At 32.9% G+C, this 19,691-nt stretch overlaps 1 protein-coding gene across 5 annotated transcripts in view; it reads left to right on the plus strand.

The window, feature by feature from the left end:
- CEP128 (centrosomal protein 128) overlaps positions 1-19,691 on the plus strand; it is a 362,607-nt gene that overhangs the window by 78,866 nt on the left and 264,050 nt on the right. For all 5 annotated transcript variants that reach the window (XM_020285697.2, XM_076003809.1, XM_076003811.1 and 2 more), the window contains 4 exons: positions 10,052-10,138; positions 12,213-12,287; positions 13,870-14,002; positions 19,135-19,286. In XM_020285697.2, the coding sequence (XP_020141286.2) occupies positions 10,052-10,138; positions 12,213-12,287; positions 13,870-14,002; positions 19,135-19,286 (447 nt within the window). The remainder of the gene's footprint in view (positions 1-10,051; positions 10,139-12,212; positions 12,288-13,869; positions 14,003-19,134; positions 19,287-19,691) is intronic.

Below are 19,691 nucleotides of genomic sequence, written 5' to 3' on the forward strand. Positions count from 1 at the left end.
GGATATTCCATTTTTATAGTATATTTTGGTGGCCTAATATTTAATAATGATAAAACAAAAATTGAAAGTTTAGAAATACCTTCTACATCATAGAAGAAGCCAACTATTAGCCTATAGATTCCTTTGAAGGGTGTAGTTTTATGAGATGATGTAGATGTAGTTGTCCTGAAATTCTTATAATCTTGTTTTTATATAATTAATGCTTATCCTTTCTTAGGCTTTTTATTTTATTAAGAAAATAATACTTAAGGCTGTTAATTGTTAAATGCTTGCAATGCACTTTCTACTCCTTTTCACTTTCTCATTTCAACTGTCTATCAAAATTCTACCATGTATATTAACTTACACTTTCTTATTATTCAAGTAATTTTGAAAAATATATGTTTCTCAGGATGTCTTCCTGGGTTGATCACTTTGCTTGTAGCTTCCTTGGTCCTACCCTGATTGGAATTAGTCCTCATATAATTTTGAGTCCCTCTTTCTCTCCTTTTTTTCTTTTCTGATCACTATTCTGGTTGTTTGCTCTCTAGGTTCTTGAAGAGTCATTACTTATTCTTTCTATTATGACTTCTCACTTCTTTTTTTATTTTACCAATTCTTTAAGCATATATATACGAATCCTTGTAGAGTACTTCAAATTCTCTTTGGAAATAGTAAAAGTTTACATTGTAAATAAGCACTGTTATTGCCACTGTGTAAGTTGTGTTTGAGTCTGACACATATCTTATGTTCATAACATATATTACTAGATCTCAAAGTATGTTTAATCACATTCATTTTGCTATGTGTACTTATGTGTTCTTGCCAATATTGTCATTGTAAATTATAACAAATAAGGCTAGCATGAATCTCTGTGAGTCCTTTTGTGCAGCACCATATGCAAATAGACATTTAATGCTGTTAATGCTATGATGATGATGAAAAATGTCTGCTGCTCTTGTTGACTGAACAGCTGCCTGACAATAGACTGAGATTTTCTGTGTGCAGGGCTTGTTTAATTTCTGCGTTATGCTTTTCTTGAAGAGTGGGACGTTTCTTTCTACATTTTCAGTGAAATTATGCTAGGCCATCTGTTTATAAAGCCCTTTTCCATCATTATCAATTAATATTTATTGGGCAACTACTGGGTGCATAATAATATTGTGCAAACAAAGACCACTCTGCTACAGATAAACTTATTCATTGACTTAGTACTGTTTTATTTTTATTAGAAAATAGTAAAAAAATTTTTTTTTCAAAATCCTAAACCCAAAGGCATAAAATAACATCCTCTAACTCTGAACAATGAAAGATTTTGTATATTTACAGGGTTTTCTGCTCAAAGATATATAAAACTTGAGAGATTCTAAATTAAATTTCCATAATTATCTATGATCTTCTGTTTGTCAACAGTCCTAACTCAGTGGTCCTGCATTTAGAAAGTCAAATGAAGTATCATATTACTCTGGATTCTAATAAAACTATGTATTTCTTTTTTCAGAGGAAACTACTCGGATAAAAACAGACTCTCCTCTAAGAGCATTTGCTTTTTGATTTTGAAGGAAATCCTGGAAAGTGCACTTGTTGGGCTCACATTTAACTTTACTTGCAAGATTTTTATTAAGTAAAAGATTGCATAAAAATATAATCTGTTCCAGTAAAAGCAATGGCATTTTAGGGAATAATACTCATTACCATTGTTGCTTTTGAATTAAAGAAGTTAAAAGGAGTTGTATGTCTTTTCAGCATACTGACTTTTTATACAGTAATTAGGTTTTGTTTTGCAGATGGGCAAATTTAATAACATTTGAAGAATGAAATCCTGACACTAGTCAACAGGGGTTTTACCTTTGAGTTATTTTTATAGTCATGGTCTTAGATTTTTACTGATTCATCCGTGGTCTCTGGCCTGTTTAGTCTTCCATGTGGCCGTTGGCTAGGTTTAGGGCAAAGACTACAGCCATGGAACAGAGCAAAGAGAATTGGCTCTTATGATGATTGAACCCTGGTGCCTTGTTTGGTTTCATTGGCACCAGGTATCTTAAACAGTGACAGACTCCATATAGATGTACATAGACCAAGAAGTTTGCTTGTTCATTGGGGAAAATAGGTCAGTAAAAAGAACCCTTCTATCTGACCGCAATAATTCCTATAAGAACCCTTCTGGATTTCTGAAATAATAAACATCATAAGAAGAGGGGAAAAAGACATCTAGACCATTCTTAAAGAGAAACTCTTGAGTTTTATGTTTAAAAACTTCAGGTATTTTTAAAGAATACTATTAGAGATTATAATTACTATCAGAAATAATATTTGACTTCCAATAAATCCTATTTAACTACATGTTACTGGATATTACCCTTTGAGAAACAGGAATAGTTGTATTTTGGGACTTTACTCATTATGCGCTTTCCATTTCCATCTGGAAAATACACACAGTTCAGTTGGTAGCAAGTTTTTGTAATTTCTCCCTTACTTTGATATCCCCTAAATCTGTATGGTATCATAATAGCATAATAGTATCAATATCAATTTCCTTTTGGGCTTCCATCAAGCAGTTCTACTTGGACTTACCAAAGTGTTGGAGGTTTTTATTGCTTGTTTTTTGTTTTTCTTTTTCATTATTGCTGTTGGTATAGGATTTTCTTTCCTTGGTGATAGCTGAAAAATAAATTTCTTTTAACAATTTAAGTGAAATCCACCTAGCTATTTTTGAGTTAGATATTGGTTCAGGGATTTAGAAAATGAATGCATTGTTTTCTGCCTAGATGAGAAACTTAATTTTTTTTTTTTTTTTTGGTTTTTGTTGGCACAGATAATCCCCAACTGGATGAACTTAAAGGCTAAAATTTTCCATGACTTCAGCTAGTCCTCATGGGGGAGAAATCTCTTAACTTGATTTGAGAAAAAACAGAATTTAGAAACTCACATGTTCTCACTCATATGTGGGAACTAAATATTAAAGCAATTGATCTCATGGAGACAGAGACTAGAATGAGGGTTACCAAAGACTAGGAAGAGCAGTGGGGAGCAGGGGATGAAGTGAGGATAGTTAATGGGTGCAAAAATAGTTGGAAAGTTAGAGTGAACAATATTTGATAGCACAACAAAGTGATTAATATCAACAATAAGTTAGGTTATACTTTAAAATAACTAAAAGAATGAAGTTGGAATGTTCCTAACTGAAAGAAATGATAAATGCCTGTGGTGGTGGATACTCCACTTACCCTGGTTTGGTTAATACACATTGTATGCCTGTATGAAAGCATCACACATACCTTATAAATATACAACTAATATGCACCTATGAAAATTAGAAATAAAAAAATTTGAACTTGACAGAAATGAAATCTATGTTAATTTAAATGCATAGTACCAGTTCTATCAAAACCTTGCTGTATTTTACATAAATATTCCTTTTCAAAATATATATTATTCTGTTGATGTTTGATGGCTTTAGAACCATATTTAGGTTTCCAAAGAGAATTTTGAAGATAAACACTAGATTTCCATTTTTAAAAATAATTCTAATTAGAGTTTCTATCATAGTGTTTTATACATACTGAGTACTTAACATTTTTGCTTGAAGTATAACAAATGTCCTTAAAGCTATTTAAAATTTTTAATGTACATAAATATAAACAACTTGTAACTTCAATTTATAGTTCATTTGCTTTATTTTGGATCAGAATTTTGTTATGTTCTGTGAATCTTAAAATATATGTTTGCTGACTTATATTTACATGAGGAATTTAATTATAAAAGGATTGTAAGAGTAACTGTTTTCTAATTTTAAAAAATTTTCAGTGATATAACTTCTTCATTTTTACTGAAAAAAAAAAATCTGACTTGGTAGTTTGTATCTTCAAGTATAATGATACTGACCTACTGTTGGATATGACCGCAGACTTGTTTTTCTATAGGCTTATTGATTTACCAGTGAATCATCTACATATTCCCACTCTTGTGAACAAAAGGCATGCAATTGTAGCATTGCTGAGTGATTAGGATGAGTTGGAATAGTTTATGTTCATAATTTCTCTCTGGAAATTTCATTGGCCTGTGTGGGAGTTAACATGTGATCTTTATTTCTTTCCAGTGCCATCATTCTTAACCAAGCTTGCTGGTCCATTTAAAGTAGACAAAGGGCCTTTAATCCCCTATTTGTTCTACATCTTTGAGTGTGTTATCTGTTAGAGCCTCTTGATAAACATGTCTGTTGTCAGAGTTGTAGGGATTTTTGTGATTAAATGAGAGGTCTACAAACATTTTTTTTACTCTTTCTACTCTTCTATACAAGGAAAGGCTGAATTTTTTTTTTTTTTGATAATACATAACTGTGAGAGTTTAGAATCATCTACCTCTAACGAATTGAAGTAATACGGTACTCAATATGTTAGTCTTTTTAATGGAAATTGGCACACTTAAGGAAAATAAAGAAAAATTGTTATTATTAAAGATTTAAATGTGCCCCAGAGACCCTCTATTAAGGCTCAGTGTTGCTGCTGTGAACTTAAATGTAAAAGACAGTCTGAATCCTGGAGCAGGGCACATGATAGCTTTATAGCTAAACTGCTCTTAAGAAAAAAACAAGCTTTAAAGGGCAAAATAACATAGTAATAGAAATTCATTGGCATGTGATTTTTTTTTCTCTCCTTTTATAACTGCTTTTACTGAGTTGGTTTTAATATAATTCTAAGTTGCTTGATCTAAATCAAATGGAAAAGAAATCCAGTGCAGGCTTATAGGCTTAAAAAAGATAGTAAATGAATTAATGTTTATTATTAAGTTTTAAAGAAATGGCTTGTAATTTTGGTTCATATAATTTTTTAAATGTTTCTCTTGTGTATTATCTGTGTTTTCGGAAATTTAAAGTGCATCAATATATATTTAATAGGTCTTAGGAGTTAGATTTTCCTTCTTTGTCTTTCATTTTAAACTAGATAATGTAGAAAAATCAGTTTAATATTCTAGGCTAGAATATTGCATCTGTGTTTTCGTGTTTACTGACTCATGTTATATAGAAAGCAGATATAGAGTTCAAACTTAACAGCATTTCTAGGTGATAAAGTGGAAATGTACTAATTTGCTTTGGATGTTCCTCAATACCTCACTTTTGCTCCTCTATTGAAAACAATAGAATTTAAATTCTCATTGACTAAATTTTCTAAGACTTACATATAATAGAGTCAAAGGAGAAATATAAAAAGGGGAGTATTAAAGTTTCAGGCAGCAATTATGGTTATAATAGAAAAGTATATTATTTTGGAGAAAGCAATATTATAAATGATCAAGTGTTGAAAGTGAAAACTGAGGAAGGGAGTTTATAAGTAATACAAGTTTATTTTAGCGAATTTCTAAGTATTCAAGAGAATCCAGCTCCTCATATATGGAAATGTGGATTTTTAAAAAATTAATTGATTTCAGAGGAATTATGTTTTTATAGGGTATATATTCTGTATACTAGAAAACACAATTTGAGTAATTAAAGTTTTGGTTGCTTTTATTTAACACCAAGTAAAATTATTAACATTTATACCAATTATGAGAATGAAGATTAAACATCTCTTGCTGTGAGAATGACGATAATTATTTTCCACACTGCCCTTTGAGGGGAATGGATCCTGGTAACTGATGAGTTCTTTATTTACAGGGCAGGGGAAGTAGGGGTGCTAAATGTGGTTATATGTTTATATGTTCCAAATTAAGAATTGTGATGGAGGCAAATTGCTCTGCATAACTCAGAGAGAGAGAGATGTAGAGGAAGGTCCAGAAGCTGCAAAGAACCCCAACAATGAGGCGGGACAAGATGAAGGCAAACAGGGAAGAAGGAGAATTCCTGGTTGTTGGAATAGCCAGGAGAATTAAGAGAACAGATATGTTTGCTGGAGATTTGAGGAGTGTATTCCATCCACCTGTATAGTCTATGTAAATTCTAGATCACTCACTAATGCTTTCAGTATAAGTAGATTATTTCAAGGCTCATGTAAAGAGATTCAGCATTCTACTTATTGGCAAGCACTGGCCTGTGAGTCAACTTACTAAGAGTCTGGGTTGCATTAAACTATAAGGTCTGAAGGAGGAAACATTTTTAGGCCAAGAAAGACCAAATATCTGCTATAATGAACTATGGGTCTGGCTCTGAGCTAAAGTCAGTGGGTGAAACTCTACTTACATAGCCTCAAAGTATTTCCCCAAACATGTGTTAATTAGTTTGGTGGTTTTAACATATTTCAACATATTCTTTGATATTCTTCTTTGGGAGGTAGGGCTTAATTCCTTTCCCCTTGAGTGTGGGCTGGGTTTAGTGACTCTCTTCTAATAAATATGGTATGGAAAGGGAAGCATACTAACTTGATGGTAAGAAAACTTGGCAGACAGTAGCTTTTCTTGAGCGTTCAAGGTTAACATCACCAGTCATGAGTCATGTTGTTATGTTCCTTACAATGTGATACAACAAGGACACTTACACTCTGTGGTATCCTTCCCCCAAACTTAAAAGTTCTGTCTAATCATAAGAAGACATCAGACAAACCCAAACTGAGGAACAGTCAACAAAATACCAATATCCTTCAAAAATGTTAAGATGATAAAAGATAAAGAAAAGTCTGAGAAACTTCCACAGATCATAGGAGACTAAGGAGACAAACTGACTAAATGCAGCCTAGTACTAAATGCATCGTGAATTGGATGTTGGAACAAAAAGACACTAGTGGAACAAGTAGTGACATTTGAATAAAGCCTATAGATTAATAGTTTGTAACAGTGTTCAGGTGGTAGATTTGATAAAGGTGCTGTGGTTATATAAGATGTTTATTTTTGGGAAAGCTGGGTGAAGTGTATGTGGGAACTCTGAGCTATTAATATCTTGACAATTCTTCTGTAAACTTCAAATTATTTCAAAAAACAAAGATTTAGAACCCATTCAGGAGATTTTTTTTCCTGCAGAAAAAAATAAAATGATGAATTATAAAAACAGGAAAAGGTTTGACCTCTTTGATTTAACACAAAAATGCAAAAATGTTTGTTTTTCAATATCACTACACTGTGATAACAGTTTTTCAATACAGACAACTTGGTGCTTCAAAGAATATGGTGATTAAAAAAGGTGGAGAACTCTAGAAAGCCCGCTAGTATATGAAGGACATAGTTCGCCAATTATAAAGTGAAATTGTTTGTCAGAGATTATAAAGAGATATTTATTTTTACATTCTATAGGATTAGTTTACTACCTGATATGTGCCTAGTACTATCTTAGAAATAAAGTATGATTATGACAGACGAGGTCTTTGGCCTTCTGAAACTTACATCATAGTGACCTGGAAGCTTTTATGTTACTATTTAGAATTGTATGCTTCTTGGTAAATGAAGATTATTTTGATTGAAATAAAATTTTGAATGATTATTCTGAGTGTTTAAATAAGTACAAATAAGTATGTATATATAAATTATATATGTATGTATATATAAATATAAATATATATTATATAAATATAAATTAAAAATATAGTGAACTCTTGGGAAATGCTAACATATCTTTCTCATTTCTGAATTTGAAATGTTACAGATTTTTAAAATTTAATTTTTGCATATCATGGGAAAGGGTCAAAAATGGATTAATTCTAGGTAGCACACTGGGAAAATTTCTCCTCTGGAGACTTTTTGGGGTTCAAAACTTAAGTCAATTAAACTCAAGATTTGTAGCATGAGGTTGTCAAGTTTTAAAGACTCAGCTGGTGACTGCTTTTTTTATATCAGTAAGCAGAGGATAGAGGAAGAAACAATCTGAAATAAGAGAGACATAAAATCACATTAGAAGAATCATTTAATGTTAGCAACTTATGGTTGACAGTTACAGAGTCTTCCAAATTAGATTTTGAACTCAGCTTTGGAATGGCTCTTGCATTTGGGCCAAGTCTTTCTTATTTGAAGTTGTCCTGTTCTCCTTTTCATGTTGTCCCCTCAAATGACCTCATCTGGCTTGGGTGAACCTTCACTGAATACTCATGTGGAATGGCTTCTGCTCAGGAGTTTGAATATAGAAGTGGAGGCTGTTTATCATTTGATGAACTTGTCAACTGCATGAAGAAGTCTTCCTTCTAATCATTCCTTTGTGGAAAAGCTCAGGCTAGTTTTTAGACCAATAAAGATGTACTGAATCATGTGCTAGATTGAGTTAAAAGCAAAAACAAAAACAAAACAAGTATTGAAAAGAAAGATACCTGATTAAGTTTAACTCATTAAAAAATATTGAGCTAGGTTGGAATGATGATGTTATAGAATATGTTCAAAATTTTATAAAGTGAATTAATTAAAAAATGTAGCAACAGCTTCTTCATATCTTTTTCTTCATATTTCTGTCTCACACACACTCACACAGGGTCATTGGATGGGGAGAGACTGAGGAAGCATGGAAAGAGTAGAGACGCCAACAGTCATTTTCAAATTTCTAGGATGATTTTGTTCAGGAAAAATTTATAAACACATCCCACATGCTAAAATTGAATCTATACACACATAAATATTATCACAAATTCCACTTACCCTATGATAAAGAACAAATATCAGAATCATTTGATATTACCTGAAAGGCATTATGATTTTTAATACTTTATCAATACTGATAATTCCATAATAATTGTAATAGATGCCTTTTATTGTACACTTCTTATGCAATGTTATGCTATATGTGCTTTATAAGTATCAATCTATTTAGTCTTCACCACTACCCTATAAGGTTGGTATTATTATTTCAATATGGAGAGGCAGTGCCACTCAGGAATTAAGAGGTAGGCCGCCAGAATCTACATCCTGTCTCTATCACTAGTTAGGTGATCTTGGGCAAGTTATTTAACTCCTTGTGCCCCAATTTCTCCCTTAGTAAAATGGGTTTAATAATAACTTATGGAATTATCATGAAGATTAAATGTATATATTTAATATATGTAACATATTTATACTTATAAAAGTGTTCTACTCAAATCAAAATTATTTTTGATTTTGATGATGCTTCTCTGCCTTTTTAATCAATTGCTATTTTACTAGTGAGAATGAGAACCATGGCAGAGGGGGCTGTAATCTCATGGGTAGGGGGTCATGCTTATTTTATATACACATATATTACCAGCCCCTAGGACAGTTCTGACACACAGTAGAAGCATTTAGAAAATATTTGTTGAATGTGTAAGTTAATAAATTGATTATAGTTGAGTATACTTTCATCAAAGCAGTTTTTAACATACTTTTCTGTTTGCCTATGAGTTTTTTGTTTTCTATTGAACTTGTTGGAAAAGACTTCTGGCGACCTGGCTTTTCTCAATTTGTATGGCCTTTATATGTACAACTTGCTAAGTCAAAATGCTAAAATTCTCAAAATTTTTAAACAAATGGGATGCATTTCAGGTGTTATGAAATGTTGCTCCAAGTATTATTTTTTCCTTAAGTTCAGTTTTGTATGAACATAGAAACAAACCCAAACAAATACTTTTGTGGTTAACTCTTGATATTTGTATTTTCTTAAAGTTCTTTTTTCCATTTTATTAAAGAAGGGAAGCTGTAGAAAAGAATTTCTACATGAAATATGGTTTCAAGAGCCAGTTATGTGTTGTGATAAAATGTCATATATGTAATAATGATGCAACAAGCATGTTTCTTGTTAACAGTATTTTTTCATAATTTGAAAAACTATCTAGTTTTTGACAGTATGTCTGAATAGTTAAGTAGCTCATATAGCTCTTAAATACTGTTATTTCAGTGAGTGGTAAGCTTTGTTGGTTTTTAAGAAAACTGTTTGCTATCTAGGCTCTCTAAATATGTAAAAAATCCCCAAAGATGAGGAAAAAAATGAAACTAAATGAAAATTAGGAATATCAGGAAGTTGTTTGTATTTTATCTCTGAAGTGTTCTTAAGGTTTCGGTGAATAAGCAGGTTGTAATTTATTTATAGATTTTTGTGCAACCTATGATCATATTCTCCTTAGCCTTAATGAATAAATAGTAAATCCTAGTGGTGACTTTCAGTTTTATACATATTTTGGAATAATACATTATTTTTTCTCCTCTTTCATTCTAGGCTCTGCAGAAACAAGAAGCTAAAGCAGATGAGGATGAGGGAGCAATAAAAAATAAGCTAAGACAAACTGAAACTGAGAAGAATCAAGTAAGATTTTAAAAGTTGTCTATCAGAGAGTAATATGGTTTGAGGCCCGTGATGTTTGTTGAGTGCCTTGAAATGTGTCCCTACAATCACTTAGAACACTGAAGGCTTTATCTTTTGATTTCGAGTCAATTGATTCAACAGCTCGCTACTTGCTTTTGGAAGTAGATATAGAAGTCACCTGCTACCTTTTTATCTATGGCTGCTCTCCTTTTTGAGAAGTAAATTAAACTTTACTTTTCCTTGCTGGGGAACATTTAAAGGACTTGACTTTGTTGAAGGGTTAGGAAAGGCCTGTCATTTGAAGGTAATATTTTGGCTACATTCATGTTCATTATAGAGTTCTGAAGACCTCTCCTATTCTCATTAAATATTAGGACCTTTGACTTATACTGATGTCTGTGAACACAAAGAACCTAGCATATTATAGTAAGCAAGGAATTTAGGGGCCAAACAGCTCTCCTTAATTTGCAAATGAGTACATTTAAGAATGGGCCCAGTGTAATGAATGGAGTAAAAATTTCCCCTGTACTTGACTTGATACCACTTTTTTCTATATACCATTGCCTCCTCTACTTTATTTCACCAACCTATGTAATGTTCAATAGTGCTTTCATGCTGTCTTTATGGTAAGCAAGACATGTCATGCCATCAGATTTGCCCTTTGGGAATTGACACTGCTGATATTACAGAGGGATTGTGACCAGCGTGGGCTTTGGTTGATTTCTAAGCCATTTGACTGAAGTGTGATTTCTTCCCTCTTTATTTCTTCATAGAGATGAGAGAACAGATCAGGCATTATTTTGTGTGATTTCTGTGATCCTACATACACTTTACTTTCTAAAGATACGACTTTTATTTTACGAGACACATGTATGATTTAAAAAAAATTACATAACTGGATTAAAAATTTATTTTGAAATAATTATAGAATCACAGGATGTTGCAAAACAAAATGCACAGAGAGGTTCCATGCACCCAGTTTCCCTTCATGGTAATGTTTTGCATAATTGCCATTCAAAATCAAAACCAAGAAATTGGCATTGGTACAGCTACAGAGCTTATATACATTTCACAGCTTTATGTGCACTAATTTGTGTATTGAGTGTATTTTCATTTGTATCATGTAGATTCATGTTATACTACCCCAATCAGGGTGCTACAAAACTGTTCCTTCACCTCAAGGCTCTCTCGTGCTGTTTGATAGGTACAACTACCCCATGTATAATTTTTATAGGACTAATATATAGATAGCAATTTCGTCAAATTAAATGATATTTTGAGATAAATATTATAAATATAAGCACTTAAAAACATCTTGATATAAATTTGTGATTTTAGAAAACAACCTTCCTGTTACAAAATGCAAACAAGTCTAGCACATGTAAGTTCTAAATTTTCTGAAAATTTGCATCCTTATATTTTCAACTTGAAATCAACTATGCATATTCAGACTTTGTAGAGTGTTTAGTCACCTAACTGGCCACATTTTTCATGGATATTTATCTAATGGCAGTTTTATTAAGGCAATTTTGAATGTCTTGCTCTGAATTTAAAAATTTAATAATTTAAACAATATCTTATGAATGTTAGAAATATTAGGAGTATAAAAAATCAATTAGATGAAATATACTTTGAATCATTGTGTCCTCCTTACAGTTTTTATCCTAATTTAGTACATTTCACACTACATGTTCTTTCTTTTCAAAAAAAATTGCTTTAGAATTTAGATGAAAATGATTTAGAACTTGAAGGGATCTCAGAGACTGTCTAATATAAAATCCTTATATAGGAGATGACACAGTGGAGGCCTAGGGAGGGGACACTTGGACTGGATCACAGTTGAGATGAAACCATCTAGATCCCAGACCTCCTGAGGCAGGCCTAATGCACTCTATGTTATGTAATTAACATTATTTTAATGGAAATATTGATATGTTTATAGTGAGATATTCTTTCATATTAGCTGTAAATATCTTCTGAAAGCTTTTCCACTTCTCTCCTCTTAAACTGTGCCTGTAATAATTTCGTTATCTTCTGCTCCATTGGACATTTCTCTTCTCTTTTGAAACTCTAGCTTGAACAAGAATTGGAGCTATCTCGAAGGTTATTAAATGAATCAGAAGGCAGCAGAGAAACACTTTTGCTTCAGGTAAGTCTATAAAGCTATGATAATATGCTTTTACATTAAATCAGGGTTGAGTCTCTTTCTCTAAATGTCTTTGTGAAAGGAAAAAAAAATTAGTTCTAGGAAAATTTTTTCCTAAGGAATGTACATTAGCACACATAAGCAAAAGATGAAATCCTTTCAGGACATTCAGAGAAAGCTAGCACAAAACACTGGCTGAAGTTCCCACTGTGACAGTGTATCTTGCTGATTGCTGCTACAACTTACTACTTATCTCTCTTAGCATGAACAGTGTAAAAGTAAGACTGGATGTGTAAGATAAAATTTCCCATAAGCTTAATTTTATTCAAGGAGGCATTGGAGAGTAAAAGAGGAAGTAAAATATATAAAACATACCTTTGCACATTCAAGTTACTTTGGATACATCATTGTCTTTAATTCATGTTTTCAAGATGCTACCTTGCCTTTTTTAACTAAAAATAAGGTTTAATTTTTAAGCATAACATTTTGCAGTCCATTTGCTGATAATGGAAGGTTGGAGCTTCTGATATTTAAAAGTTCAATAACTTTAAAACAACCATCTTACATGCATTGGATAAGGGCATATGGGTTTCTAACTGCCTCTCTGCCTTGTTTAATACAAACTAATTCTGTTTTGAGGTGTGTGTTACATAACTCACCTACATAATATGCTAGGTAGGCAAAGATGTCAGGTATTATAGATGTTCAGAAGGAGTATTACATTTTGACAATTGGTGCTGAAAATATACCATAGCACCTGTTTTACAAAACCTTTAAAAATGTTCACTGACTTTGTTCTACAGCCAGTGGTCACATGGAATTAATTTTGGCAGAGTTTAGACTTTCTTTTTTGGAAGTTTTTGTTTGTTTCCACTTCTATTACAATTCTTTTGGAACTCTAATTTATAATCTCTAATTTCAGTTTTTGAAGCAAGAGATTTCTTTGTTCAGGTGGTCATTGTGATTTCAGCTGAATCTTTTGCTACTGTTAACTTGTTTAAAGGTCATTAGGGAAGTACCTGCTATGTGCTAGATAATTTGGTACTCTGAAAATATAAAGATGAACAAAATAGTTCTTGAATTCAAAGAATTTATAGTTTATTCAATAGTATTTATTGCTTATTTATTTTAAGCACTACTTTGATATCAAAATATGCTAAATCATGATCATTTCACTTGAATTTAATAAGCAATAGACCATATTCATATGAAAAAAATAGTTGAAACATAGAAAAATAGAAAAACATATAGTACTTACTTGGACTTAGTTTGGGTTAATAGTAGTGGAGTGGACTGAGGACAGAGTAAAGAATTTAAAAAATGTGGTCAAATCTTTTGTCACATTGGACATAGAGAAGGAAAAGACATTCATTCTTTGTGGGAGGAATAAAGAAATGGAACAAGAAACTGTTCCACTGTGCTTGGCATAACATGGAATTAACTTGGTTTCAACTTGTGTTTACAATAGCCCATCAGAAGTAAATTTTTTTCCCCAGGGAAATAATTTATAATAACCTGTAAGTTCAACTTTTTTCCTGATCTTGAAAACTGATGAAAGTTTGCTTTTTTGACCCTATGTACTTAGGTAGAAGAACTGCGTACACAACTTACCAAAGCAGAAGGCGATCGAAAGGGTTTACAGCATCAAGTATTTCAGATTTCCAAGCAACAGTCTAAGAATGAGGATGAACAAGTAGTTGACTGGAGGTTTAGGAGAGGTATAATTCTGACTTTGTAAAATGTGTGGGGTTTTTTTGGTCTTTCTTAGAAAATACTTTTCATTCTTAGAATTTCATTCCTTGTGTTATGCTCATGTCATCCTATTTCTTGTTCTATTACAAAGTTTTCTGACAAGTTGATCATAATTTAGTATTCAATTTCACTGTCTTCTCTGCTTGATTTCTAAACCCACTTTGGTTGTCAGACCTGCTTATCTACAGGGCTTTCTTGAGCCTGCAAAAGCAGTGTTGGGCAAGTTTTTCCATCTTCCTATTGCCACAGCTAAATGTATGTATATGTGTCTATGTGTATAGTTTGTACTTAAATTGTAAATGCTTGTCTATTTTTCACTTTCCCTTGTCTCAGTGTTTAATGTATGAAAAATTACAATTAAGGACCCTATCTTTCTTGTTATCTGGAGATTGGTGACGAAAATCAATCACATTCTGGCAGTGGTCATAAACCATATTACTGGCTTTTTCTTATGTGGATTAGGAATACCTTGTGTTTGAGAAATGTTAGAATACCTTCTCAGTGGAGTTGTTTATTTAAATTGTGGAACTTAATTACTCTGGATGTTAGTTCAGGTTTAACAAAAATGGTAATATTGAAATTTTGTAATGGTTTCTAATAGGGTGAGTCCAGATTGCTCTGTTTATATGTTATTTTAATAATGAGGCTTCCTACTCAAATGCCCAGATTATTGGAGAAGCTCTCATAAGCATTTGATATACTATTAAATTCAGGGAAAGTATTTCCCTAGGCTTTCCAAACATAATTCAATATGTTTCCTAAGCTAGAATTAACACATTGCCAGATAATCTTCAATGGATGAAAAATTTTGACAAAGGTATCCTAATATATTGTCTTAGTCCATTTTTTTCATTGCTATAAAGGAATACCTGAAGCCAGGTAATTTATAGAGAAAAGATGTTTAGTTAGCTCATAATTCTGCAGACTATATAAGAAGCATGGCACCAACATCTGCTCAGCTTTGGTGAGGGCTTTTGTGCCTCATCATATCAACGTTGAGAAGGTCAAAGGGGAAGTGGGCATGCATGAAGAGGGACTGAACCCAAGATGGATTCTGGCTCTATAACAACTCACTCTCTCTATTCCTTTAGAACCAATCCAGTTCCAGGAGAACTCACTCACTACCACAAGGAGGGCACCAACTCATTCATGAAGAATCCACCCCCATGATCCAAATACCTCCCACTTGTCCCACCTCCTGATACCACCACATTGGGGATCAAATTTCAAGGAGCAATGAGGGCAAACAAACCATATCCCAAAGCAAAGCATATGTCTATTTGTTTGCCTTTAAGTTCACTTAAGTTTCATGTGGTTTTACAATTTAAATATCATTTGCCATCAAATATCATTTATTTTTAAAAGTAAAATCCTAAACTATTAGATTATTCATCAGATTTCATAAAGATACACATAGGAATTGTTGGAAAAAGACTCTGGGACATTTGTTATATGCTTTGATACCTCATAAATCTAGTTATCTTTGGTGTATATCTTTCAGGGCTAGAAAAATCTAACTTTTCTTAACTACTTACTAGGTTTTTAAAACAATCTAGAAGTTCTCTTATCAATGTGATAATGTAATTCTTCACCTTCTTTTAATAATTATGGAGTTTTTTTTTATTTTTATAGAATATATGTATTATTTAAAGACATTTCTACGTAAGAAATCATACTCATTGTCACACTTGAGCTGCTGTTTGTTCTTTTGCCCACTGCGAAATGGATTCCCCCTCTGTTTCTAGTGATCACCTCAATTTCAAAGGAATCTTTTTATTACCTAAGTTCCTGTCAGCTGTTTATTTCCTGTTCCTTCTTGAAACTCTTCCACTGACTTAGATGCCCCTAGCCTTTCCTAGTTGTCTGCTTTAGTTGTTTTCATTTTTTTTCTTTGAATGTTTTTTTTTTTTTTGTTCAGTTTGTCTTTTAAATGTTGGTTTTGCCTAGTATCTTATTCATGGCTTTTTTTATTTAGTATTTCCCCCTAGGGATTGTTATTTAATTTTATGCTATACTTATCACCTATAAATGATAATCCCTATATCTAGTTCCACTCACTCTTCAGCCCTCCAGATGGAGCTGCTCACTGAACACCTCCATATGCTATTCCACAGAATGTTTAGTCAGGAGATTCACGACTGAATTCATCCTCTTCTCAAAACTTCTTTTTGGTTCCTGTCTCAATTGATATCGTCATCCTCCATCCAGATATCCAGGCCCAAAACACAAAGAGCATCAAAATTATTCCTTCTCCCCATCACCTAATTAGTCCCTACATCCTGCCTATTTTATACACTCTGATATCGCTTGAATTTGCCCCATCCTTTTTTATTTTTTAACGGCCCCAGCTTAGGCATGCTTCATCTTACCTGTACTCTTTTAACTTGTCTTACCTTATTCTGGCTCCACTGTAATCTGTCTTCTATACAACTACTGAAGGTACCCTGCTCTAACACAAACTCTTTTGATTAAAACCTCTCAGTTACAATTTATTGAGCTATTACTATACACAAAGCCTTATGCTTTTCACCTTACATTGTCTCCCTTACTTCATACAACTCCTTTCTGAGAAGGGTCCTATTCCTACTTCGACTTTAATGATTAAAAAGGGATTGAAGAACAAAGAAATTGAGTAACTCTCCCAAGATCACACATGTGGCAAGTAGCAGACCCAAATCTTTTCTTTCTCAAACTTGAGCTCTTAACTGCTACCCTATACCATACTGACCTAAGCATTCTCCAAAATGAAGTGTATGAGACAATCCTCTGGACCTGGGAGGAGACTGTTTGTAATGCTATTTATATTTTATGTTTTAAATGTTTTAATTTTTTTTTTTTTTTTTTTGAGACAGAGTCTCGCTTTCCTGCCCAGGCTAGAGTGAGTGCCGTGGCGTCAGCCTCGCTCACAGCAACCTCCAACTCCTGGGCTCAAGCAATCCTGCTGCCTCAGCCTCCCGAGTAGCTGGGACTACAGGCATGTGCCACCACGCCCAGCTAATTTTTATATATATATATTAGTTGGCCAATTAGTTTCTTTCTATTTATAGTAGAGACGGGGTCTTGCTCTTGCTCAGGCTGGTTTCGAACTCCTGACCTCGAGCAATCCGCCCGCCTCGGCCTCCCAAAGTGCTAGGATTACAGGCTTGATAAATGTTTTAATTTTGATAAATGTTTTATCATGTATGATATGTGCATCTATGTATGTATATTTATTTCTACTAATATTTTATGTATGTGTATATATTTTGAAACATACCAAAATATCATATATCTTCATACCGAATATATACATGTTTCATAAACTATACATATGTATCTATGTATACATATATGCCCTCATATTTTATATAATATATACTCATGCTAATGTTAGATATATCATGAAATATGTATCAATATATACATACTATTGAGACATGTTATATGCACATACACACATATATATTTATAAACTGAATAAGCATAATTACACATAAATAATATATATTTTTTCAGGTTGGAGACCTAGCAGGAGTGGGCAAACTAGGGCCCATGGGCCATATCCAGACTGCCATCTGTTTTGGTAAACTTTATTGAAACATAGCAACTCCTATTTAGTTACACACTATCTAGGCTACTTTTGCAATACAGTGGCAGAATTGAGTAATTATGACAGAGTCATGTGGCTAAAATGTTTATTATCTGATCCTCTACAGAAAATGTTTGCTAACCCTTAATCAGTAGGATAAATTCTAAGTTCCCTAAGAACACATAAACTCTGCTGACTCTCCTTCTTCTCATCCTCATATTGTATGTGTTAGCTATGTAGAACTACCATGTGTGCAGTTACCTGAATATTAAATCCAATTTTGTACCCCTGGGCTTTATAGTGTTTCTTTCCCTAAAAATCATCCCAACTCCATCTCCTTTACTTGGTGAAATTTTGTATTTATTCTTGAAATCTAGCTTAGTTCTCAATTCCTTCTACCTCAGTTTCTCACCATGATAGAGAGCTAATCACTCTATCCTTTGTACTGTTTCTGTGTAATCCTCTTGTGTCTGTGAATGCTGTTATGCTGTTGAAATGCTCATATCTTCCGTTGTAATGTGTTTAATTTTGAACACCTTAATATTTCTGAAGTTGAGATGTATTTTATAAATGATAAATATATTTGATTTGTTAGGTATATTTTCTTTTTCTTTTTTTACCCTGTCTTTCCTAGAAAGGAAGCCACTTTTAGAAAAACAGTAGTTTTGAAATGACAGTATATATTTCAATTGGTAATATTTTAGACTCAAGGCATTATTTTATGTCATTGTCTCTATTCTTGGAATAGAAGCTCATTGAGGGTGAGTTTTTACATCATTCATCTTTATATTTGTTTTTTTTTTTTTTTGAGACAGAGTCTCGTTTTGTTGCCCAGGCTAGAGTGAGTGCCATGGCATCAGCCTAGCTCACAGCAACCTCAAACTCCTGGGCTCAAGCAATCCTTCTGCCTCAGCATCCCAAGTAGCTGGGACTATAGGCATGCGCCACCATGCCCGGCCTATATTTGAAGATGGTATTATAGTGCCCTGTGCATCATAGTTCAAGCATTTCATGTTGAATTAAATGCTGAGTCAATTTATATAGTTGAATGATATAATTTCAGGTAATAGTCTCCAGAATTAGTAAATTAGTCATACACAATCAGATTTAACAGCATCAGTTGTTGTTTATATGGTAAAAAAAAAAAGCATTTTGTTATGTAAATGTCAGTAACTTTAGTTAAATGGAGTAGCTTGGTTGACAATTTGTATATTTTTGTTTTACTGCTCAGAGATATTGTAGAGATACCAGGAAAATTAAAGAAAAAAAATGTGGGATTTTTCCTGAAACAAATTGTGCTAGGCATCATGTGACATTTTAATACCAGAGTAGAATAATATTGGATGATATAGCAATGTATATTTTTGAAAACTGTGTGAGACTCGTACTGGCAGCGTCTGTTGAGTGACAGTGCCAATAAATGGATTATTTTTAACTAGAATATTAAAACATCAGTGCTCAATACTATTTGAAAGTACATTCTCCTGTGAATACAGAACAACCATTGTGCTTTACATTTTGTTTTTTAAGGGATTGAGCGAGAAAAACAGGATCTGGAGAAGCAGGTGTCAGATTTGAGAGTGCAGCTGAACTTCAACGCAATGGCATCTGAGTTAGAGGAACTGAAGCGGAGCATGGAGCAAAAAGACAAGGAGAAAGCACATTTGGCAGCACAAGTAGAGGTGACTTTGCTATTTTTAAGCTGCATTTGAAAGACTTTAATTTTATTTCGTAGAATTGCTTAATGAAATTTTAATATAAACGTATTATTTTGTGAACTCTAGTTTGAGTATAAATAATGTAAAGTCATGCTAATGACTAATTTGCTTATAGGATATATATAGAAATTCCAATAGATTCATTTCTCTTTCATTTGAGACCCCAAAGCCAGGGACTTAATTCTTTTCCTCTGTTATTTTATGGTCAAATCTTTTGCCATTTTTAAATTTGAAAATATTTTTGTTCTAGTAGCAGTTGAGCCCTCCCTACAGATAGAAGGGACCTTTCTTATCTGAGAGAACAGTGAATTATCATTTGTTTTGGGGGTAAATCTGGCAGAAAGCATAGTGAGAAAGTAATATTACTAT

The sequence above is a fragment of the Microcebus murinus genome, chromosome 6 (genome assembly GCF_040939455.1).
Source record: "Microcebus murinus isolate Inina chromosome 6, M.murinus_Inina_mat1.0, whole genome shotgun sequence".
NCBI classification, from domain to species: Eukaryota; Metazoa; Chordata; class Mammalia; order Primates; family Cheirogaleidae; genus Microcebus; species Microcebus murinus.